The sequence below is a fragment of the Cervus elaphus genome, chromosome 32 (genome assembly GCF_910594005.1).
Source record: "Cervus elaphus chromosome 32, mCerEla1.1, whole genome shotgun sequence".
Taxonomy (NCBI): Eukaryota; Metazoa; Chordata; class Mammalia; order Artiodactyla; family Cervidae; genus Cervus; species Cervus elaphus.
The window spans coordinates 31,110,872-31,136,678 of NC_057846.1; the positions used below are offsets into that span (position 1 = coordinate 31,110,872).

Below are 25,807 nucleotides of genomic sequence, written 5' to 3' on the forward strand. Positions count from 1 at the left end.
TTTTCCCTACATGGAACCTACAAGTAGAATCTTTCAGCCTCTCATCGCTGTCCCTTGTTGTATGGGGGTGACTTTCAAAGGGCTTTTACTTTTTTAATGGTTTGTGGGACCAAGCAGAAAGAACTGTTTCCCCCTGCAGAAGTGTGGAGTCCTAACCACTGGACCGCCAGGGAATTCTTTCAAAAGGCCTTCTTGATGGTATCATCCCAATTGGTATCATCCCAATTCCAAAACACTAAGAAAAAAATAACTTACATAGATGATATATAAATACATTTCTGTATACTATATTATATTTATATAATTTATTTATATATATACATTTCTGTATTATATATGTATATATATTATATATTTTTATATTAGATTATATTCTTGGGCTCCAAAATCACTGCAGATGGTGACTACAGTCATGAAATTAAAAGACTCTTTCTCCTTGGAAGGTAAACTATGACAAACCTAGACAGGGTATTAAAAAGCAGAGACATCACTTTGCCAACAAAGGTCCATATATATAGGTCCTATGGTTTTTCCTGTAGTTAGGTACAAATGTGAGAGTTGGATCATAAAAAAAGACTGAGCACTGAAGAATTGATGGTTTCGAACTGTAGATGCTGGAGAAGACTCTTGAGAGTCCTTTGGATGGCAAGGAGATCAAATGGTCAGTCCTAAAGAAAATCAACCCTGAATATTCATTAGAAGGGATGGTGCTGACGCTGAAGCTCCAATACTTTGGAGCATCAGGCCACCTGATGCGAAGAGCCGACTCATTGGAAAAGACCCTGATGCTGGGAAAGATTGAGAGCAAGAGGAGAAGGGAGTGATAGAGGGTGAGACGGTTGGATGGCATCATGGACACAATAGACATGAGTTTGGACAAACTCCGGGAGATAGTGAAGGACAGGGAAGTCTAGCGTACTGCAGTGCACGGGGTCGCAAAGAGTCGAACATACCTTAGCAACTGAACAACAACAACAATGTATATGACTTGACATATTAATAAAAATGACGTATTAAAGGGGAAAAATCCTGCTCCATTTTCACCTGAAATCATTAAGATGAACTTAGAAATCACCAAGATCAATTAGAATGTTTTAATTGTCATTTTATAAAATGGATTCAGATACAACATCCATTACTTATGTTGCTATTTATGTTAGCAGCTTCTGTGTAGTTGGTATAAATTCCTAAAAGGTATCCAGCTGAGGTCCTTCTGTAAGCGCAGAAAGCCATTCTAGCAACAGACCAAATGAATCAACGTATGTCTACAGCATTTCCGCAAGGCACATCAAAATGAGCATTTCCCCAACACGTTTCATGTCCAGAAACATAAACAGACGCACACACAGTCTAGGTTCCCACACACAGCTTTAAAAGACTTCATTAAAAGAAAGCAAGTTGTTTCCTCCCCTTTTACTAAAAAGCTTTCTCTTTAATGGCTTTTAAAAAATTCAATTGTAAAACACCTCAACAAATCAACATAAATGAAAATCTTTGCGTGTGGAGAACTACTGGAAGGTAAGGATAGCCACAGAAAAGGTTGTTGCCTATCATTTGAATATCACAGAGAAAAATAACAAAAGACCATGAATATGTTTTTTTCTCTCATTTGGAAGTTATTAGTAGACTTCCCTTTGTTCCATTGAGAAATGAGAGAAGAAAATATGAAGTTACAGCGAACCCATATGGCCAGCAGGAAAATCCTACTTAATTGCTTTATTGCCAGAAATGTTAAATCACTTCCTGAGGATACAGTTCAAATGAAACATATGGCAGCTATTAACAAAGAACCCCTAATGAATTCAAAAATATGCTTTTTATGGGAGCTTTCTCATAAGCAACAGTCATGCATATTACTTAAGCTATATATACAAATATACACTTGGTTTTTTATTCCCACAAAAATTTGATGAACACCTACTTTGTACCAGACGATACAGACAGCTTGCATGAAGTGATTTTTTTTTCCAAGCCCAGAATTTTTTTTCCAAGCCCAGCTTCCCTGGTGGCTCAGTGGTAAAGAATCCGCCTGCCATGCTGGAGACCTGAGTTTGATCCCAAGTGGGAAAATCCTCTGGAGAAGGAAATGGCAGCCCACTCCAGTATTCTTACATCAAAGGCAAAAAAGAAATCTCCTGACCAGCACTTTCTCCCCAGGGGTTCAACACCCAGGAAAACCATACCATTTCTGCCTGGGTAGCACTCCAATAAGTGTGCTAATCATTGTCATTCAGCAGCCTCTGAGTGGAACTATTCTCCTGTATCTTTTTCAACTGGATCGTGAATTCCACAAAAAAAAAAAATAAATAATAAAGTTGCTGCTAATTAAGAAACAACAAATAGCTTTAATTAATTGAAAACCAGGTGTCAGCATTTTTTTTAATTTATTGCCTTTCATCCCTAGAAAATTTCATAGATCTAATCAGTGTATTCATAAACCATTTTCTAAAGAGATGGTTCTCCCTCAAATTCAAATATAAATCAGCTGAAGGATATCCAGCTGTTATTACTATGTGATTATACTTTAAAAGAAAAGTTATTAAATGTTGGGTACATTAAACTTTGACTTTCCTTTCTCCATGTGCTGATACGGCCATTGCAGTTATTTAATGGATGTGAGTTTTGGTAGCTTAAAGAATCATGCAGAGCATGGGGTGATATTCTAAAGTAACTGGCACTGTCTACATGACATATTGGATCTGGCTATTTGGAGGCTAAAATATTTTTGTTTGATAGGGCAACATGATTAATATCTTTATTAAATATTTACTTATACATGCTTGGTTACACACTTTGTAATCAAATAGAATAAAATATGGAGAAGGCCTGTCACTGGTCACCTTGGAACTGGGGTAAGACATTCAATTTGTCTAAAACACTTTAGCCATAAGAAGAGAGAGCTTATTTAGAGAATTTCTGAATGTTTCATACAGACATCCTGCACAAGTATTTTGTGGTCTAAGTCAATATCTGCCCATAAGGCCTCTGCAAACCTTTCTTCTCCTTTGTTTCAAAATACTTTGATTATTAGTGTTTTGAAATTAGTTATCTCGAAGATCAGCATGTGGGTAGTTGTGTCCTGGCTTCCATTCTATTAATGTGACCTCACAAAACTTACTATACTTTTTAAGACTTCATGGAGTTGGTCTAAGGATTGAGTGAGTTTATGCAGATAAAATCTTAAAACTGTACCTTGTGCATACTGAGAACTTAGTGTTAGCTCTTCATACACTGAGGAGCTTTCTCCATGAAAGTGAAAGTGTTAGTCCCTCAGTCATGTCTGACTCGATGTGACCTCATGGACTGTAGCCCACCAAGCCCCTCTGTCCATGGGATTCTTTAGGCAAAAATACTGGAGTGGGCAGCTATTTCCTTCTCCAGGGGATCTTCCCAAACCAGGGTTCAAACATGGGTCTCCTGGACTGCAGGCAGATTCTTTACCATCTGAGCCAATTACCTATTACCACCCTTTACAATCTTGTAATGAAAGGGTTTCTATTTTGTTTTGTTATTTATTTGCTTGAAACAAAAGACAAAATTTAATTTAAAAGCCCTTATCTCTAGTCAGGGGACAAATCTGGGGCTAGGTTTAAAATATATAGTATGGATTTAATTCCATTCTTAGACCTTTCCCAAAATAGAGACATAAGAAGTAAACAAACATTGCCAAAGCTGTAGGATGACTTTCTTGTCAAGGGAAGACAGAATTAGAGAAGTTTTTCTTGAAACAAAGAAGAAATCAGATGATCTTGCTGTAAATAAAAGGGTGCTGAGGACAGGGCTGGAAGCCTGTGCAGTCCATCTGATGCCCTGCTGTCTGGATGTGGTCCTCCACTCTGCCATTTAACAACTGGATGTTCTCCTCAGGGCTGCATCTTTGCCAGGATGCAGAGTCAGCATTCACAGCCAGAGAACAAGAAGTGAACAACTAAAGGTAGATCAAGATTAAGTCAAAATATGCTTTCATGGTAGATCAAGCTTGCCAAAACAAATCCTCCTCCATTTTTTTTATCCATAGATTTTTCCCTTATTTGAAAAACTGCATCAATCTCCAAATCCTGTAAATTCCAAAGGTGAGGTTCTCAACAATAATCAATATCTCACAAAGATATGAGTCTTGATCTTTGAGATTTCTAAAAATGGAGATTGATATTATTTCCTTAGGCTGATCTAAAATAGAGGTGCACGTGAAATTCCCTCTCTCCCTCTCTCGCTCTCTCTCATACACATGTGCAGCAAAATTAATTTCCCATTTGAGCCTATTTTCCTTCCTTCAACTCTGAAGACTTTATCCCCTAAAGAAGGGGAGAGAGACATGCTTGTAGACATCTTGTGTGGTCAGCGGTTGTGGCGTAGAAAGCGTGAAATCCCAGTGGGCCAAATAGATTTATAAAAGGCTTTCCAATAAAAGTTAATGCCCTCATGCTAACTGTATTTTATACATGAGTGGCTGAGGTGAATGGCAATCAGAAGCTCACTTCCTTAGTTTGTTTTAAGGTATCCACAAGGAGTAGAACTACACTATTCTGCCTTAAAGTCTGTTGAAGACATCTCATCCTGAACTCTAGTTTCTAAATAATAGTGATAGATAATCGTTACTAGGAATTGAACTTCTAAACCTCTCATTTCAGTAATTCGCTCATTGGACCAGTGCCCATAGTAGCAAATAGAGCGGCTGTCTTTTCCCAAGGACCTCATGTGCTTTACAGAAGCCACTACATCTGGTGCTTTCAGCAGCCCTGTGAAGTCGAGGTACTTATCCCCCTTTTATAAAGGAGGAATCTGAACCTTGAGAGGACTGGACAGAGACTTGAAAGGCTCAGATACTGACCAAACAATTAACTTTCTTTGCCTCCCAAAATAGGACAAAGAAATTGAACTATAAAAAATTCGATCCAAATTCAAAGTGTTTTTAGTTTCATTTATTGCAATACCTTTTAAGGGTGAGATGAGTCTGTCTTCAGAGAGGAAAACAATTACATGACTGATTTACAATGAGCTTAGCTGGATCTAGTGACTTTACGACAGTGCACAGCTCTCTCTTTTTTTCTTTTCAGCTGCATTGAAGTATAATTGTCAAATAAAATTTTAAGACATTTAAAGTGTGCATTGTAGTGATTTGATATATACATATCAAATCAATCATCACTTGATTGATGATTATATATATATCAAATCAGATACATCATTTGATTGATGTATACATTGTGAAGGGCTTCCCTGATGGCTCAGAGGGTAAAGAATCTGCCTGCAATGCAGGAGACATGGGAGATGCAGGCTTAATCCCTGGGTTGGGAGATCCCCTGGAGGAAGAAATGGCAACCCACTCCAGTATTCTTGCCTGGGAAATCCCATGGACGGAGGAGCCTGATGGGCTACAGTCCACGGACTCACAAAGAGTCAGACACAACTGAGTGACTAAGCACACAAAACATCCATTGTGAAAGGATTCCCTCTTTTGTTAATTAACATATCCATCACATATCTTGTCACATATTTGTCTTTTTTTGGTGAGAACATTTGAATTCTACTCTCTTAAAAAAAATCAATTGTATAATACAGTTATCAACTGTAATCCCCATGCTTTACATTAAATCCTTAGACCTTATTCATCTTACAGCTGAACATTTATACCTTTCACTAATTTTTCCCTATTTCTCCCACTCCACCAGCCCCTGGCAACCACTTTTCTACTCTCTCTGTTTCATGTTTTTTTTTTTTTTTTAAGATTCCACATATTAAAAATACCATGTTGTATTTGTCTTTATTTCACTTTGCATAATGCCTTCAAGGTACATGTTATAACAGATGGTATGATTTCCTTCTTATTCAGGCCTGAATAATATTACACACACACACACACACAACCACACACACACATGCATACCACATCTTCTTTATCCATTCATTCATCAGTGGGCACTTAGGCTTTTACCATATATTGGCCATTGTAGATAATATTGCAATGCAAATGGGAGTGCAGATACCTCTGATATCCTCTTTCCTTTTCTTTAGACATATATACTCAGATGTGGGATTGTTGGATCATATATATGGAAAGTATAAAATATTTTTAACTTTTTGAGAAACCTCCATTCTATTTTTCATAATAGTTGTACCAAATTACATTCCCGCTATCAGTGCACAAGGGTTCCCTTTTCTCCACATGCTCACCTATACTAATCATCTCTTGTCTTTTTGATGATGATATTCTGTATGTGTGAGTTGATGTCTCATTGTGGCTTTGATTTGCGTGTCCCTGATGATTAGTGATGGTGAACACCTTTCATGTGCTTGTTTGCCATTTATATGCCTTCTTTGGAAAAAAAAAATGTCTATTCAGTTCCTCTTCTCTGATATTGTTAGTGTCAGGCTATATTTAATTTTTGCTTCATTTATGGGGCATCATATTCTTCCTAATAATATGATTTGCTATTTCCTTCTAATGATACCACAATTTGTGACTTTTTTTCTTTTTCAGGCGATTCCAGGTATTTCAGAGAAGGAAAAGGCTGGTAAGTTGACACTGGTTTTGTTTTCACTCCTATCTATTTTAGAATAAAATTCCATCTTTCATATGGACATTTCATTAAATATCTAAAATGCATACATCTCCTCAGTTTCTGGGCAAAAGTTATGGTTGAATTCCTAGAAAAATTAAGTTTTGCTCAAAATGCGAGGAAAAAATATGGTTTTCTAACATAACATTATATCTTGTTAGAATAAGGTGTGTAATTCTTGTGGCCTTAATTGTAAATATGATCACAACTGTTTTCTTGAGGAAAATAATCAGATGTTGTTCAGTATACTGAGGAATGGTCTTTGGAGATCTGTTGCTCCTACAGCCAGCCCTTTGTATCCACGGGTTCTGCATCCATGGACTCAACCAATCTGGGTCAAAAATATTTGAAAAAGCAAAGATTTCCAGAAAGATCCAAAAGAGAAAAACTGGAATTTGCCACAGAGGCAACTATTTACATAGCATTTACTTTGTGTTAGTTATTATAGCTAATCTGGAATGAATTTAAAGGATGTAGGAGGATGTGTGTAGGTTGTATATAAGTACTGGGCCATTTTATGTAAGAGACTTGTGCGTACGTGGACTTCGGTGTCCACCAGGGAGTCCCGGAACCAGTCCCCTGAAGCTACTGAGGGACCAAGATTATGAAGGGTTTTTAAAAATTTTAGTAGCCTGTTTAGTAGTCCTAGAAAAAGATGTGCTTGTTTAAAGATTATGTCATGCCATCAAAAATATAATTGTGAAGCGATATGGATAGTTCATTAGAGAAAAATGATAATATATTTCTGTGTTCTGTGCTATAACTATTTAACAGTATCATGGGAAGTGGATGAGGATTAATGAGAAATGCAGAAATATGAAAAATTAGACTCAGGTTGGTGGAATGGTATGCTTTTTAACAATCTGTTGATCAACCTCAATATAGTCTTACGTTTTCTGTGTAAAAAAAAAAAAAATCTTTTTAAAAAACAGATTAAAGGTGCTTTACCAAGCTTGAAGCACATCACTTAGCTCTTTGATGTGTGTAATTTTTAAAAGCCAACTTAAAAGTTTATAGAATCATCTAAAAGATGTCATGACTTCAGGTGACTTTACACTAATGCATTAGAGTTGTTCTGATAGGATTGTTTTATGGGGGATGTTGTGTCAAGTTCAGTGACTCGATTTTTGCTGCCAGATAGTTTTCACACACAAGTTTTCATAGTTTATGTCCTTCCAAGAGCTAAAGTGTTCTCCTCTGTTTAGGCTGTGTCTAGCCTCTTCTGTCTAATATGTTGAAAGGTAAACCTTCTAAATAAAAGAAAAACATGGAACTGGTATCTTGTGTCAGTTCAAGAGAAAAACTGCTCAGTTTATCATGTGTTGGTATCATGCGCTGGACTAATAATATATACTAAACATATTCAAATTACCATTACCGAGCTCTAATACCTTCAATAATTAATATATTAGCTATCTCCTTAGAACAAAACATTAATGGTGAAGAGCGTATTTGCATCACAAAGAAAAAGGAAGTTAGCCAAAGCTGTGTTTTATCTTGTGTTGTGACATTCTATGTAATTTGCAGGATTGGCTACCATTTAAACAAAGGGTGTAACAGAGCAAAGTTGTCATCTTATTCCAGAAAATCAGCACATTCTTCCATACCCCAAGGAGAAAATTAGGATAGGAATTCTTGGCTGGAGGGGCAGGGGGAGAAAGGCTGGAAATGCCATTGCTTGAGAGACTGAAGAGGTGAAGACTTTTTCTGCCACTAAAATGATGTCAGTGTGCTAGGGAGAAGCACCTCAGTTATCAAGCTCCTCTTGAAGACATTTTTATTAAAACAAAGAGCTAATTAAACAGAAAACATACATATAATGCACACACCACTTTTTAAAAGCCATAATCCCAGATGTTTTCCTCCTCCTCAACAACAACAACAACAAAACCCTGAAATTAAGTGTCACTATTTAATTATCTCTTTGGGTCATTTTTACACTCCTGGGGCAGAAATTTTTAAAGTTGATAAATTTCATTCACAGATGATTTGTGAAAGGTCGGATGCACTAATTCGTATGTATGACCTAAGCGGACCCCCGGATGCCCCATCTCAGACGTTTAACCCAGGATGGGCTGATTTGAGCAGAACCTGGCTTTTGTGCATTAAAACATTAGAATGATTGAAATTCACTCCAGAATGGATTCTAATTTAGATTTCTTGAGAATGTACAGTATATTATAAGGAAATATAATTGGAAATACAAGAAGGAGGAAATACAATTTTGTTTGAGTACATAAATACAAGAAAGAAATGGTTTTTTAAATCAATGAATTTATATGTTAAGATAGAGGCTTATGTTTGAATATTTTATTCAGTTTGCAACAGATTTGCCAATTCAAAAGAGAGTATGATTCATTTCAAAAGGTTTTAAAGGACTATGAAAGTCTAATCAATTTCCTAAATTTCTAAAATTTATTATGCCATATTTAAAATATTTTGAGTGTTTTACATACAAATATGAATATCTTTATTCCTTTTTATGAATCTTTGTTTTTAAGCTCTGCTAGACAGAGGAGTGACAGGAAAGGCAGAGGACCTACTCAACCTTCTGGGGGTTAATTGAGCCTTTAAATAGGATTAAGCTTCATTCCCACCCCTAAGGCCTGTCATTTTTTTTTTTGTTTGGCTAAATGAATGTAGCCTATTGTTTCTTATTAAGAAAGTCTATTTTAATCTGTGTGACCTCTCATCCAAGCCAACTGGAACCAGCTCCACCAGGCTTTGTGAAGCTCTGAACAAAATCATTTAGGGAGCATGCTATTAATAATTCTTAAGTTGCAGTTGTGTGGTTGCCCCAGTGTGGGGTCTAAGTAGCTGTCTTCTCTTCTGATCTGTGTTGCTACATAAATTCAGCCTAGTGGAATCATTCTGCTGCTTCTCTGCCATCTTGGGATGACAAAACCCTCCAAAGGAAGACTGTTGTTGTTAAACAGCATCCCATTGGTTCATTTACTCCACAAATATGTACTGAACAGCAACATGCACTAAGCATCATGTTAGGTTTTATCAAGGGAGCTGTTATGAACAAGATATGGTTCTTGCCCAGAAGGAACTCAAACTCTAGAGGAGAATATTGCATTGGGCCAGCATCCTCCTTTTCCTCTTCTCAAAGAAAAATTCTTAAGCCAAGTTATTCAGAAAGCCTCACAAGAAAAGAATCAAATAAAAATATTGTTTTCAAGAAATTCTATGTTGGAATGTGCGTTCTTCAGATCTAAGAGTCCAATACATTTTGTTTTAAAAAATCAGAATTAATCACACAAGTATCAGTATGTGTAGTTGTATCCAACACAGAATAATTTCAGTTAGCTTCCTTTATGCCACCAGAATCTGTAAAGAGTGAGCCCAAAGCCACTGGTATATTTTCCAGCACATCTGCTTCTTGCCTGTGTATCCTTGAGCAAGTTCCTTAACCTCTTCATTTTCCCATTTCTAGAGAATAAATAAAGAAGCTGCCATGTTGTAAGGCTACAATGCTTGGCACAAGGTAGGCTCTAAAAAATGGTAGCTGTGTCTTGTGATAATGAGTTGTGCTTATAACTACCACGTGTGCAAGCCAGAGAGACTAGCTATGTTACTCCTGCCCGTGTCTGCTCAGAGTTCTTGAACACTTCCTCGGGGCACCAATTAACAGCTGAGCAGCTGTCCATGTGGAAGAAAGAGATCACTTTCTCCGGAAGCCTCTGAGTCAGTTCACTCAGACAGAGGTTATCACAGTGTAGGCAGACTTGTCCATATTTTAACATCTCTAGAAATTCTTAGCTCTATTAATGTGAAATTCTCTCAAGTGAATAGATAATCTTTGATTTTTCACAAAAAGATTACTCCCTGAGAAATGTATGTCCTAGATGCTGGGGTGATTGGATCCTGTCTACTCAGCGACCCCCCTCCCTCCCTCGCCTCCTGCATATAGTCCTGTCAATACTGCCGTCCTATCATCCCATGTCCATCCTCCCTGCTGTTGTTTTAAAGCAGCCCTCCACTTTGCACTGACTTTGGAGACAGCGTCCAGAACTGGTTTCCCTGCCTTAATTTATCATTATACCGGTTCACTCTCTACACTGTCACCAAAATTATCTTTGAAGAGCATCACCTGATCATGTCGATTCCTACTTCAGCTTTTTGTTAACCTCCTTACTGATTGCATGATAAGATCAAACTTTCCTGCTTGACATCATTGGCCATTTGTAATCTGGATGCTGTGTATTGCACTGGATATGCCCATGTCACCCCTCTAGTTCACCCTCCACCCTCCTTCTCCCCAGTTCTGTGATCTGGAGGTGGACCAGTGTGGGCAGAAGCTTGGGCTGCTCTCTTTTCTGTCTTCTTGTTGCACCAGCGAGGAGCCTCAACAGGAGAGTAATGGTTGGAAGGACAGTAGGGCTGTGAGGTTGGGTCATTTATTCCCCCATCTGCCTCCCGAGGAATCACAGCTGGCATTTTCCACCCAAATTCCTCTGTTCTTTAAATCATTCTCTCCTCTGGCCTTGTGGTTCCCCTACACCTTTATCAATAGTTCTGTTATTAAACTCCCCTCAATTTACCCAGGTTGCCATCTGTTTCCTGCTAGGGGTTTCACTGATAAACCCACCAATATTTTCTCTTCTTTCTATTCCTTTGTGTTTGTTGGTTGGTTGGTTTGTCCAACTTCAGCCATAATATACAACCACAGAACCCATTTTAACTTTGATCTTTCTACTTCTATGTAGATTATGCAACTGCCTTTTTAAAAATACAGATGATAGGTGGAGATAGAGGGAGAAAAAGAGAAATGACTTATTCAGGAAAAAGAGAAGCGATGGACGATGTTTATCTTTATCATAAATGAATAGAGTTTCATTTAATCACATGGGGGAGAAAAATATCTATCCTTACTATTTAGAACGTGTCCTCTATTGTCCAAAGACATGTAAATTAGAAAATTACCATTGCTTTTTAGTCACCAAAATGTCCTAAGCATATGACATGTCATAAGCAAATATGTCTCTAAGCATATTTGAAAAGTAGTCATAGGGAGTAATATGAAATCTCTCATTCTAAAGTTAAATCATATAACACAAATTTTGTTAGGCTGCAGAGCAACCCATAAAAAATATACCACAATCATGAGCCAAAAATAACAATTTTTTTTTTTGCATTTTTTGTCTTGAAAATTCTACTTGTCCAACAATAACACCTCCTTCATGAATTATTTCCAAGGCAGGAATAGTCCTTGATTTTTCTGTGCTCCTAGAAAACTCTGTGTTGTCAATTACAGTTTTGTCATCTTGCTTTTCTGTATGATCTCTTCTCTAGGCAATGAGTGTTTCTAGATCAGGAATATCATCTTTGTGTGCTCTGTAATTAGAACAGCTCTTGGCACATAGTAGGTGCTCTGTAAATACTTGTTAACCAATTAATTATAATTACAAAAATGCTTTGGCTTCAATCTTTAGAGTTAATATGGTTCTAAAACATTTTGACTCCCCGCCTCAACTCCCTTCTTTATGCCTGGTACCCACACAACTGCCAAGTATCTCAACTAGGTAATTAATTAATGATGTTATTTGGGGATCTATTCCATACAAATGTGCAAAGGGCACCATTGAGAAAGATGATTCAGAATTGAACTTTGGTTACATTCATTGGTCATTTTTCTTCGGATGTTTGTTTGCCTGTCTCTAGGTTATTTTCTGGTCAGAAAATGTTAAAAATCAAGAAAATTAATGATTATAGCCTGAAACACTTGTGAAAGATAGCTTTCAGAGGCATATAACAGATTCATAGTCTGTCTAAACTTTATATTGTGGCAACACAGAACATAGAAATCAAGCACTTGTTTGTGACATGTGTAAGGGGGGAAAACAAGGTTTTCACAATTTCATTACAAGCTCCTTGTAAACATAATAAATAACAAAGCCCAGACACGGTGCCTTTTGGTATTAATTTTCTTGGCTGCCTTTGACCACTGAAAAGGAAAATGAAGATAACAAAAAGAAAAAAACTGAAACGCGAAGATATTCCTCCTTTTCCAGTCTTATTATCATTTCTTTAATTCAGAGACCTACCCATGCAATGTAAGATTCCACTCTAAGTCGTGTTCCAATATTGATAGATCCAAAAAGATTTGACAGACAAAACTAGGACTGCTCGATTTCAGCATTCTTCTTTGAAAGACTGTGCCCTATTCTGTGTCTCCATTTGAGTACAAATCAGGTCGGTTTTAGGGCTGTCTCACTCACTAGACTCTAAGCATCTTGCAAGATGGAATTTTGTTTCATTCAGCTCTGTGTTTCCAATGCCTGGCATTATTGTAGTTGCCCTATATTTGGTAAATGAATGGATAAATTAGATATTTTTAAAATCTGCAAATATAATACTCCCAAAGCCGAATGTAGAATCTTATAATTTTTATTCTAGGTGAAACACTTTCTGTACTGCAAAGACCCCCAGCTGTTTCACAGGGTTAAACAGGATCTGAAAATTGTCTTTATCAGGCTGGACTGGTCTTTGGCCAACATTCCAAATTCTTTATTTCCTTTCACTCTCAGAAAATGAATTTCATTAATTTTTTTACGAATGGCTTATAAATACTCACTTATTTTACTTTTCTTAGTATTATGGTCTCTGTTTGCCTGATTTTTTATGAGAAAGGAATTTAGGGTATGCCCACAAATAACCTCTCAGTTTTTCTAAAACCTAATGTAAACTAATCCATGAAAAAGTTGGCTGTGGTTGACTGGGCTGTTGAGAGAAAACACATTAGCTTTCAGGTATTAAAGAATTTGTGAAAAATATAAGTAAGTTATTCTTAAATGCCAAAGATCTTGAATTCATAGGATATTTTCCAGTGTCTGTTTCTTAATGTTCTATTGGTATTCCATTTATTACCAAGTAGGTAAAACAAAGCTACTGTATCACCAGAACCAAGCAAATGTATTTCCTTTTCTTCTCAATTATATTACAAGCAATACAAGTGCATGATAATTTTTAACAAGTAGCAATTCAAATATTGCTTCCTGCACTTGGAGTGGTTATCAAAAATGGTATCTTTTTACAGTATTTAATGATTCCTATGATGTATTGCTATTCATGAATTCTCTTCCACATCAGGCTGTGAGCTCCATGAAGGCATAAACCCTTCATTTCATCTTTGTCAGCCCTCACCCAGTATATGATCTTGCACAGAGCAGATGCTCAAGAAACAGTTTTAAATCAATCCATTTATGTGATTTACCAAGCAACTCATACTGGCATTTAGTTCATCTCTGATCTATCAGTGACCATAGCTTTTCACAGTATTTGACAAGCTTGAAAATTCTTCCTCTAAAAAGTCTTGTGAGCATTTTGTTATCTGACTTTATCCCTTGAAAGAATGGCTGTCAGCATTGAAGAGGTGGCTATGAACTACCTGGACCAGCTCATGAGGCAGTTCTGCATTTCCATATTTTAACTGACATTGACCTTTGATTAGTAGAAAAGTTCATTTGTCATTTTTAATCTCCCCTGAAGAAAGACAATTTATGAAAAGGCCTCTTTGTATCAATTTTATTTACAAAGCAATACAGCTTGCATTTAGTTTGAAAATCATATCTGATCATCTGATCCCTTCAAATATTTACCTTTATAGAGTCTGCAGTTTGCAGTTCAGTTACTCTTATTAATAGTTTGAATATACACACAAATATGTGCCCACAAGATAATTGTATATTATTCTAATTTCTTTAGAAAGGTGCCATTTACCCTGGAAAGGTACATATAAGAGGTATTACTTTGACATGAGTATGAAATGACCAAAAATTCTGCTGGTGTGATTATATTTTTCTTCTCTTCTTGATCCTCCATTGGTTTTAAGGACTTTGATTTATGTTTCTATAGGCAAAAGATTGAGATCAATATCTCTTCCAGATTGATCTATAAGTATTTCTGTTTTATAATTAAAGTATGATTTTGAGATATGGCTTATCTAAGTGGGACATCTCAGACAGTAATTTACAATCATAATAAAGTAACTAATTCCCAAGAAAAGGCTGGTGCTCATATTGTTATATGAAGGCTGTCCAGAGTACCAGTTTGGCCATTTCAGGAGAATGGTTCATGAATAGAAGAAACTATTTTGCCCTGACTACTGTTATCATGTACAAATGATCTTCTAGAATTCTACAAGTGATGTTTAAGCAAAATGGTCATCAAAAGCCCTCACTTGCCCACCAAACTGGGGTTTTGCTTTTTGTCTTAATTTTTCTAACCATTGTGCTTCCCAGAAAACATATTCCAGTGACTCCCAACTGCTAATATTATAAACTGCTTTTTTTCCCTCCCAGTTTTCTTGAGATTTAGTTGACAGGCATCACTGTATAAGTTTAAGGTATACAGCATAATGATTTGACATAGATATATCATGAAATGATTACCACAAGAAGTTCAGTGAGTATCCATCCTCTCATAAAGATACAAAATAAATAGGAAAAACTTGTTTTCTTGTGATGAGAACTCTTAGGATTTACACTCTTAATAACTTTCCTGTATAACATACAGCAGTGGCGCTAGTGGTAAAGAACTTGCCTGACAATGCAGGAGACGTAAGAGATGTGGGTTTGAGCCCTGGGTCAGGAAGATCCCCTGGAGAAGGGAAGGGCAATCTACTCCAGTGTTCTTGCCTGGAGAATCCCATGGACAGAGGAGCCTGGCAGGCTGTGGCCCATAGGATCGCAGAGTCAGATATGACTGAAGCCACTGAGCACCACTGAGTGTTAATTATATTTCTCATGTTGTACATCACATCCCTAGTATTTACTTTATTTTGTAATTGGAAGTTTGAACCTTTTGACCTCCATCCAATTCCCTCTCTCTACCACTGGTAATACAAACCTGATCTCTTTTTCTATGAGTTTGTTTGTTTTTGCAGCATATTGACCTACAACATTATGTTAATCCTGGTGATAAACTTCTTCTTAAAATAAATGTTAAATCTGTTCTTTCTATGGATTTGAGGAAATAGATAAATGGAGAACAACATGATACACTTCATCACTTCTGTATCTACCCTTTTTAAGTCTCTGGTCTTCTGTGTATTTATCCAGTGTTTTCCCTGCTGTGTTGTGATTTCCTGAAAGGCAGACATTTTCCCTGCACCTGTATAGCACCAGCCTCTTAGGAGGTTTTTAACTTAATGTCTGTCAAATGACTGGTTGAATGGATAATAATATCAAACATTTATTCTGTGCCTGCACTTTTCTAAGCACTTTATTGATATGACTTAATTTAATCCTCTAGCAAGCATATAACGTAGACGTAATGTTTTCCACATTAGGGAGATGAGGAAGCTGAGACTCAGAGAGGTTTCCTAAAATAACCAAAGTCACACCACTGCTGAGGCAAGATTCAAAGCAAGCAACACAGGCTAGAGTGCATGTTCTTAACCACTATGCTGCAGGTAGTGGTTAAATGCCAAGGTTCCTCAGGCTGATGAACAAATTTTTCCTTAATCAGACCTTAGCCTTCCTATCCCGCCTTATCTCCCGTCCCCCCCTAACTTGCACCTTCCGCTGTAACCACAGTAGCAACCTTGCTTTTCTCCTGAATTTGCTTCTATATAAGTTGACCTTTGTTCCTCCTGTTTCCCTTCCAGAAATTTAACTCCCCCATCCCCCAAGGTCTCATTTGGGTCCGACCTTCACTGTAGTCTTCTGTGACAACTCCTGCTCATATTAATTTCCTGCTTTTGGAAATGATACAGCATATACAGTCTGTTACGGTCATTTTCATTCTTAATCATATGTGGATTGCCATTGTCCATTGAGTGTTCTGCCTCCCAACAGTTTTGTAAGAATCCTTTCAAAAACACTTTGCACTGTGCTGTGCACCTAAGAGGGGGTTACTGAATTGATAGACTTTATTTTTTTAGAGAAATTTTCAGTTCACAGGAAAACTGAGTGGAAAGTACAGTTCAAATTATATAAAGTTCTTTTAAAGTACACTACAGACATAGTAAGAAGATCAGGAATTGTCAGGGGTTGGGGAAAGGGAGGCATGAACTGATGGAGCACAGAGGATTTTTAAGACAGGGAAGCTATTCTATGTGATGCTTCAGTGGTAAAACATGTAGGCTTTTCACATTGGCTTCTTTCACTTACAACTATGCATGTAAGGTTCCTCCATGTCTTTTCATCATATAATAGCTTGTTTCTTGTACTAAGTACTAGAACTAAGTTAACACTGCATTGCTTGAATATACCACATTTAAAGGAGCTTATTTAACACACTTTTAGTGTAAAAATGTTTCAACTCATTGATCATAAAATATATTGCACCCAGCACATTTGTAAACTTTTATCCCTTCTTCTTTAGGCAAAAGTGACCCTCTTCTCTTAGCCATTGATCGTGATTACTTCATTTCTCTCCTTCAGAATGTCTTCATGTTTTCAAAAGAAAGATACTACTACTGAATGTGTTATCCACAGCTTTTATTTATTGTGTACCTACCTCATGGTCTCTGAGAAGAGACGCTTCCTCGACATCATCTTTAGCGCACCCTAAGCTCACAGAACTTGACTCTCTCCTGCTCCAAAGCTGATGCTCTCTCCACCTTGTCCCACCTAACAGCACCACATCTCCCGCCCCTGAGTCTTCTAATAAAAGTATGACTGAAATTAGTAAAACTCTAATAGTTCATGTAGTTTATGTGGTCCACTTATTTCTCTCCTTATGCCTTTGCTCCTGAAGTTTACTGTTCCCAAAACACTGTTCTATTGTTTTTCTCTCCAAATCACACACTTCCTTCAAGGATTTGCCTGAGTGCTATTTTTTGCCCAAAATCTCAGTTGCTCTATTGTTGGGCAAGCTCTTCCTTTGAATCAGACAGATGTCACTGCTCATCTTCTTCCCTGAGAAGTGGCAGCCTATGTACATTGTGACCTCCCTCCCCCCATCCTAACCCATGGCCAGAGTCCATTGGACTGGGGGCAGGCGGCTGGGGTGAGAGACACATGTGACTCAAGGCCAGAGAATACATTGAGTGAACAGTGGACAATCTGTTTCTCTCTCTCTTTCACTTCTTCTCCTCCTTCTCTTCCTTCTCTCTCCTTCTTCATATTATGAGCCAGAAAAACTCAGTCAACCTGTAACAGGTGTTTTGGATTCCACTGTTAGGTGGAGTCACAGAGGAAACATGATTCTGCAGAGAGGAGTGGGGTAAAGGGGTAACTGACCCCAAAAAAGAAGAGTAGAGATGATGCAAACTAGAGAATGAGATGGAAAAGGAAACTGCTTCTATCAGTCCCAACTCTCAGGAGGGCCCCACCCCTCGTCTGCAGGGTATCTCTGTGTCCTCACATCTCAGGCTTTTAGTTGGACAGCAAGGAGATCAAACCAGTCAATCCTAAAGGAAATCAACTCTGAATATTCATTGGAAGGACTGATGCTGAAGCTGAAGCTCCAGTACTTTGGCCACCTGATGTGAAGCACTGATTCATTAGAAAAGACCTTGATGCTGGGATAGATTGAAGGCAGGAAAAGGGGACGACAGAGGATGAGATGGCTGGATGACATCACTGGCTCAATGGACATGAGTTTGAGTAAGCTCCAGGAGACAGTGAAGGACAGGGAAGCCTGGCGTGCCGCAGTTCATGGGGTCACAAAGAGTAGGACACAACTTAGCGACTAAACAGCATCATCAACATGAATGAGTTCTTTGCATTCAGATGATTAGACATCCTTCTCCAAATCCCTACTGAATATAATTAGTATCAAAAATAGTCAATTATCTATTTTACTTGTCTTATAACACTGTTTTCTTCTTCATATATATGTATAATATGAACATATACATGTTCAAAATATGTAATATGCAGTAACCATGAAGAACCATGGAATATTTTGGTCTCCTGTTTATGATTTATTTTAGTCTAAAACATCTAGCAAGAACTGCATATATAGTGAAAGTTCAATAAAATTACGGTTTTTCAGTTATACTGCCATTTTAGGCTACAGAACTCTATCACTACTTCATAATCACCTTTTAGCCCATAGAACGTGTTTCTCCATTTTCAGTCACCTTCAACCATTATATCTGGTATTTATGAGATTCATGGGTTGATTGTCTTTTTCCCCTTGACCAAATAAATCATCTCCTTTTAAAATCACTTAACGTCATCCTGACCATGCCATTCAGTTTTTAATTTGCATCGTAATTCATTTGAGTCAAGTGCTGTTGCCCTCAACAATTTCATATTTTTATAGTCTATATTCACATTTCCTTATTCCACTGACTATGATTAACACATGTCAGATATTAAATAATAAGAGTTAGCAGTGTAAAACCAAAAGAGGGAAGCATACAAATAAATAATCGGGGAGTGAGACAGTTGATACATTTTTTAAAATAAAATGTCTTTAAAAGGAAAAAAATCTGAACTCTATTAAACTTACCTATATTTTATGACTCAGTATTTTTTTAATCTTAAAAAGTCACCTATGTTTATGGGATATGGAGGCATTTCTATGATTTTTTTCCCCCTCTGAGACCACCAATGATTGAATTCTAGCTGCAGTCATGAAAACAGTAACTTTCATCTCTGTAAGACCCAGCTCAGCCAGGTGGGGGATATAAGGGTTTTCTAAATTTGTGATTTTGGGTAAATCAGAACACCAGCTTATTTATTACAGCATGAAACTTTCATTGTTTGGTAATATTTTCGAGTACCAAATTTGGGGACCTTAAAAAAAACAAGTTATCTTGCTCTAACATGTGACCCTGACTCTGAGATGGCACTCATCACTCTGCAGCTAATCAGGAGCCGTGCTCCCAGATGGTCCCTGACAGCAGAACATAAACAGAGCAGTGAGCCCACCATCCTCACATGCAGGCAGCTCCCTGGCCCTCTGTGATGTGGACACAAGCACTGTGACAAAGAAATGTTAGAAATGACTTTCGCAATAGAGCTATTCTGACACACAGACAAATAATTTCGGGTGTTTCAAAAGCACTCCCATCTGGAATGGAAGCCAGTTTTTAAAAACTAACTGCAGATCACAGATAGCAAGACTTTTTCTTAGAGGAAACAAAATATAAAATTTCAGCAAAAGAGGTTTAGTTAGATTGCAGATAGAAGGAAGCCATGGTTGCATTTTCTTTCCTGGTAGAACTTAAGTGAGCCAGGCCGACAGCGCAGATCCATAGGAAGAATTCCACATCTGGAAAATCTTTGCTCCATCTGTGGTAGGTTTCCAGCCTCTTGCTCTTTCTCTACCATTTCCCATGACTTCAGCTTATCTCCTTTTTGTTTTCTTTAGTGAAGTTATTTAACCCTTAGGGGTTTCAGATTTTTGTTTTGTTTTGTTTTTAAGAGGAAGGAGAGCAAAGGAATACTTTATAACATTTTTGTGATTCTCTAGAATTGAGCCTGGTTTATATTTAAGTGTCTACATAAGTTATATAGATGGTAAAAAATATATGTCTATGTATATATATAAAGTACCTAGTCAATTATATGAAATTATATTTTAGAAATGCATTAGATAGACAGTGCTTTGATTTTTATTTTACTAGACTGAATATTGGTGTTAATCTTCCAATTTGTGAGTCTTAACTTTGTTTGCCTCAAATCATAGATGTTAATATCATAGAGCACATAGAAATAAAGTTACGTTATTCACATCATAGGACTCATTAATATCTTATTTAATGTAATTAACAAATAATATTTATGATTGAATCTTTGTCTCACTGAGCCCCCTCCTAAATGTTAAATGAGTTACTTGGCACTGATGTTTGGATTTTCTTTTCTTGTCTGTCCTTACACTTTCTCTTAGAAGTCTCATCCAAATAAAGATGTGTCTGCATAATGTCCAGCCCCAGTGAGTCAAACTGCCCACCTCATTTCCAACCGCCCCTGAGACTCCATCACAGGAATGCATATACTCTCCACATCCTGCTGTTTCTACTTCAGAGTCTTCACTACTCCTGTTACCTTTTCCTAAAATTTCCTTTCATGCTATCTCCAAATTACTTTATACACCTCCTCTTTGAAAGCTTCTAAGCTCTCCACTACTCTGAAAGCAGCCCTTTTTACCAGATCTGTCAATATTATATTTACAGTTCTCATACAGTGTTTATCTTTTTATGCCTTTTGTTATGATTTTTAAGGCTTATTTTTTCATGTTATATAATCAAACCAATGTCTAATTTATCTTTGAATGACTTGCACATAAAGAAGATTTAATAATCTTCTGCTTGAAAGAAAAGTGGCATTTTTAATTGAAAATAAAACCATACTCTCTTAATGCAAGATGTTGAAGTACGCTTCAACATTTTCAAGAATTGTTGTTGTTCAGTTGCTCAGTTGTGTCCAACTCTTTGTGACCACATGGACTTCAGCACTCCAGGCTTACCTGTCCATCACAAACTGCTGGAGCTTGCTCAAACTCATGTCTGTCAAGCTGGTGATGTCATACAACCATCTCATCCTCTGCCATCCCCTTTTCCTCCTGCCTTCAATCTTTCCCAGTATCAAGGTCTTTTCCAATGAGTCAGCTCTTCACATCAGGTGGCCAGACTACTGAAGCTTCAGCTTCAGCATCAGTCTGAATTCAGACTGATTTCATTCTTCCTTCCACTGAATATGCAGGGTTAATTTCCTTTAGGATTGACTGGTTTGATCTCCTTCCAAGGGACTCTCAAGAGTCTTCTCCAGCACCACAGTTCAAAAACATCAATTTTTCAGCACTCAGCCTTCTTTATGGTCCAACTCTCACATCCATACCTGACTACTGGAAAAACTATAGCTTTGATTAGATGGACCTTTGTCAGCAAAGTAATATTTCTGCTTCTCAGTACGCTGTCTAGGTTTGTTATAGCTTTTCTTCCAAGGAACAAGTGTCTTTTAATTTCATGTCACCATCCACAGTGATTTTGGAGCCCAAGAAAATAAAGTCTGTCACTGTTTCAATTGTTACCCTATTTGCCATGAAGTGGTGGGACTGGGTGCCATGACCTTCACTGTTTGAGTGTTGACTTTTACACCTGCCTTTTTCACGGTCCTCTTTCACCTTCATCAAAAGGCTGTTTAGTTCCTCTTTGCTTTCTGCCATAAGGGTGGTGTTATCTGCATATCTGAGGTTATTGATATTTCTCCCGGCAATCTTGATTCCAGTTTGTGCTTCATCCAGCCTGGCATTTCACATGATATACTCTGCCTATAAGTTAAATAAGCAGGGTGACAGTATACAGCCTTGATGTACTCCTTTCCCAATTTGGAACCAGTCTGTTGTTCCATGTCCAGTTCTAACTGTTGCTTCTTGTCCTGCATACAGATTTCTCAGGAGGCAGGTAAGGTGGTCTGGTGTTTCCATCTCTTTAAGAATTTTCCACAGTTTGTTGTGATTCACACAGTCAAAGTCTTTAGCATAGTCAGTGAAGCATAAATAGATGTTTTTTTCTGGAATTCTCTTGCCTTTACTATGATCCAGTGGATGTTGGCAATTTGATCTCTGGTTCCTCTGCCTTTTCTAAATCCAGCTTTTACATCTGGAATTTTCTAGAATATTTGTTTTAAAACCCAGGTTCCCATATTCCTTCATGCTTCCTTAATCAGAATATCTTAGACCGAAGAATCTTAAATGTTACATACTCTCCAGGGAATTCTTATCCGTACTAAAGTTTGAGGATCATTGCTTAATGTCAGTGAAAGTTTCACATTTATTCTTCCACATGCACATGAATTTCGTTACATAGTTCAAAGTTTGTACAGCATAACAAAAGCCTAAGGCTTAAGGAAAATTATCCTGACACTAAAAGACTCGAGAAAGGTCATATTTTATCATAAATAAAACCAGAAATATTTCTGAATATCTACTTTTACCAAATAGTATGCTGTGGTTATAAAACTATTTAAAACACTAGCCTTGGAGAGCTTATGGTCAAGGTGAGAGAAATGATACATATGAAAAGTTGGTTGAAACAAGCAAAGTTATCAGAGGTGTCTTATTGTGTCCTATAGTTTCACATATTATCCAGCATACTCACTGCTAATCAAATTCAAATAACAGCATTTTAAAGCAGTGGAAATAACTCCAGATGCAGACATGACAGGAGGAGGAAAAAAGAACAGAGAGTCTGCAATGAAGACTGGAGGCCCTGGTTGTCCCACCACTCACTTTCAGCATGCTCAGTCACTCAGTCGTGTCCCACTCTGCAGCCCCTGGACTGTAGCCCGCCAGGCTCCTCTGTCTGTAGGATTTTCCCAGCAAGAATGCAGGAGTGGGTTGCCATGCCTTCCCCTAGGGGATCTTCCTGACCTAGGGATTGAACCCGTGTCTCCTGTGTCTCCTTTATTGCAGGCAGTTTCTTTACCTGCTGAGCCACTTGGGAAGCCCCTCACATTCAATAAGATGTTTATCTGAACCAGGTTCTTGTTTTAGATATAAATTTCTCCACACCCGCCTCGTCCTCTCCTAGGGCTAATCTTCATCTTGGAATGGCCCAGCAAGGATTATCAAGCACCACATAACAGAAATTCCACCCTCTGTGAGATGGAGGGTGTTTGGAGGTGAAGAAGTAACCTGTGCAGTGGTAATTCTGGACAGTCAGATGGCAGACAGACTCGATGACTTGGGGAAAAGGAATTAATCTCAGGGGTCATGGTCAGAGAGGGAAATGAAGGAATGATATAAGTAGTTTATACATAATTTATGGAATCCTAGAAACAAGCCCAACTGACACTGAAAAATCACTGCCATATATTGCTGACAGCTGATGTAAGTAGTATAGTTCTTTAGTAAGTCCACAGTCTTTAGCTTTCCCTCAATGGAACCTATTATCCCTATTCCAGGTTAATCCAAGTCCAGCCAAATGTCAGTCCATCCTGACCCTCTTTCTCTCTCCTCCCCCCGCTATAAAACTCAGCACCAGGGATCGGGGCCGGAGGGGAGGTCTGTGAACGAGGGGTGTCCGTACGTGCTTCTTTTCCTGCCTCTTCTGTTGAGGCAGCACAGAGTTTCCTTGTTCCAGACCTTGAGGACACATCCCTTGAGAATGCCTCCAGCCTGCTGGGCAAGATATGTAGCAATGACTAAGTGGTGAGATAGTCAAGAGACTCTAGACTTTTATCTGAGAGAGGACACCTGGGCTGGAATGATCCAGAGAAAATCTGGGGAAACAGAAAGCTGTGAAAACTGGAATGGAAGATCTGACACATTTCTAGGCAAGGAAAGTGGTGTTGGCAAAGTTAGGCTTCATGGGAACACACAAGGCACGGTGATGCAATGGTGTGGCCCGGCCAGCTGGAGCACAGAGTTTGTGTTTGGAAGGAAAGAAGATAGGAAAAAATGGGATGAGTCCAGACTCTAGCAGGCCTCAGAGAGTGATTTTAATTTTCACTAAGAATAGTAAATCTTTTCAAATTAATCAGTGGTATTACCCCAGCTGCAAAAATCTAGACATCCTCATTCTTAACTCTTTATTAAGTAGGTTGCAAAAAGGAGGCAGAAACTTTTTTTTTTAATGATGCACTACAATACCAAAACCCCATTAGATTACAACGATAGTCAACACTGATCAAGGACTTTTAATACTTTTAATCACAAGGAATTTAGTCATGAGTTTGGAGAAAAGTCAGAAGATTTGGGGTTATGTTTTTGTTTTGGTGATACACTTTTAAAACTTGAGTTCTGCTTTATTATAATTCAACCATGCTCATGACAATAAGTAATAAGTGATACCATTAAGATAAAAAAGAGGTAACAGACGAATTTAGGGAACTAAAGAAAATCAGTTCAATTCAGTAGCTCAGTCATGTCCAACTCTTTGTGACCCCCACGGACTGCAGCATGCCAGGCTTCCCTGTCCATCACCAACTCCAAGAGCCTACTCAAACTCATGTCCATCGCATCGGTGATGCCATCCAATCATCTCATCCTCTGTCGTCCCCTTCTCCTCCCACCTTCAATCTTTCCCAACATCAGGGTCTTTTCCAATTAGTCGGTTCTTCTCATCAGGTGGCCAAAGTATTGGAGTTTCAGCTTTAGCATGAGTCCTTCCAGTGATTATTCACAACTGATTTCCTTTAGGATTGACTGATTGGATCTCTTTGCAGTCCAAGGGACTCTCAAGAGTCTTCTCCAACACCACAGTTCAAAAGCATCAATTCTTCAGTGCTCAGCTTTCTTTATAGTGTCTTTACACTAAAGAAAATAGCTGCTTCTAAAGATTTTAGGGGCTTCCCTGGGGGCTCATCTGTAAAGAATCTTCCTGCCAAAGCAAGAGATGCAGGTTCAATTCCTGGGTTGAGAAGATCCCCTGGAGAAGGAAATGGCACTCCACTCCAATATTCTTGCCTGGGAAATCCCATGGACAGAGGAGCCTGGTGGGTTACAGTCCATGGGGTTGCAAAGAGTCAGACATAACTGAATGACTAAACAACAACAACAAAAATTTTAGAGCAAATCATCCTTCTACAAAATGCTAACCATTTCTTAAAAACTAGCTAGATAAAAGGAGGCTTATTTTAAAACAATTATATTTTACACTTAAATGTCAAAATTACCTGGTTTTTTTTCTGCCACCATCCATCCTTTGTTTTTTTAAAAAAATTTCAGGTTTGGATGTGCTTGTATCACCAATGATCTATAGTCTTGGTGGCAGAAATGAACCTCTTATTGTGCATGAAATTCCAAAGGCAAAAAAATACTTTTATGTCCTTTCATTTTTTTTCAATTTCCAACTTCAGATATTATTGCTGCCTATGTTACTTTATTTGTAAATAACAAATAGCAAGAAATGTGCAAATAATGAAAGTTATTTAATTTAGAGGCTAATCAAACACTTATGAAACAGTGTTTTACCTTTTTTCTCCATGTAGATTGTTGTTGTTGTTGTCTAATGTTTAATTGCTAAGTTGTGTCCCACTCTTTTACCACCCCCTGACTGGTAGCCAACTAGAGGCTCTTCTGTCCTTGGGATTTCCCAGGCAAGAGTACTGGAGTGGGTTGCCATTTCTTTCTCCAGGAAATCTTCCTGACCCAGGAATCAAACCCAAGTGTCTTATGCCTCCTGCATTGGCACACAGATTCTTTACCATTGAGCCACCAGGGAACCCCTCTCCATGTAGATACAAGGAAGCTAAATTACCACCCCTAGAAATACTCAAGCAGTTATTTTCTCTAGGTATATTATACATACATTTAGAGCAGGGTTTCCCAAACTATTTATGGTGACCAGTTTTTTTAATCTCTTGTGGACATATACCATTTTAAAATGAAAAAGCACC

General features: G+C 37.9%; 1 protein-coding gene across 7 annotated transcripts in view; it reads left to right on the plus strand.

The window, feature by feature from the left end:
* The window catches only part of DLC1 (DLC1 Rho GTPase activating protein), a 412,922-nt gene that overhangs the window by 204,174 nt on the left and 182,941 nt on the right, over positions 1-25,807 (plus strand). For all 7 annotated transcript variants that reach the window (XR_006339272.1, XM_043893661.1, XM_043893671.1 and 4 more), the window contains one exon: positions 6,482-6,515. Coding sequence is in view for 6 of the 7 variants with exons in the window: in XM_043893661.1 (XP_043749596.1) it covers positions 6,482-6,515 (34 nt within the window). In the remaining variant the exon portion in view is untranslated. The remainder of the gene's footprint in view (positions 1-6,481; positions 6,516-25,807) is intronic.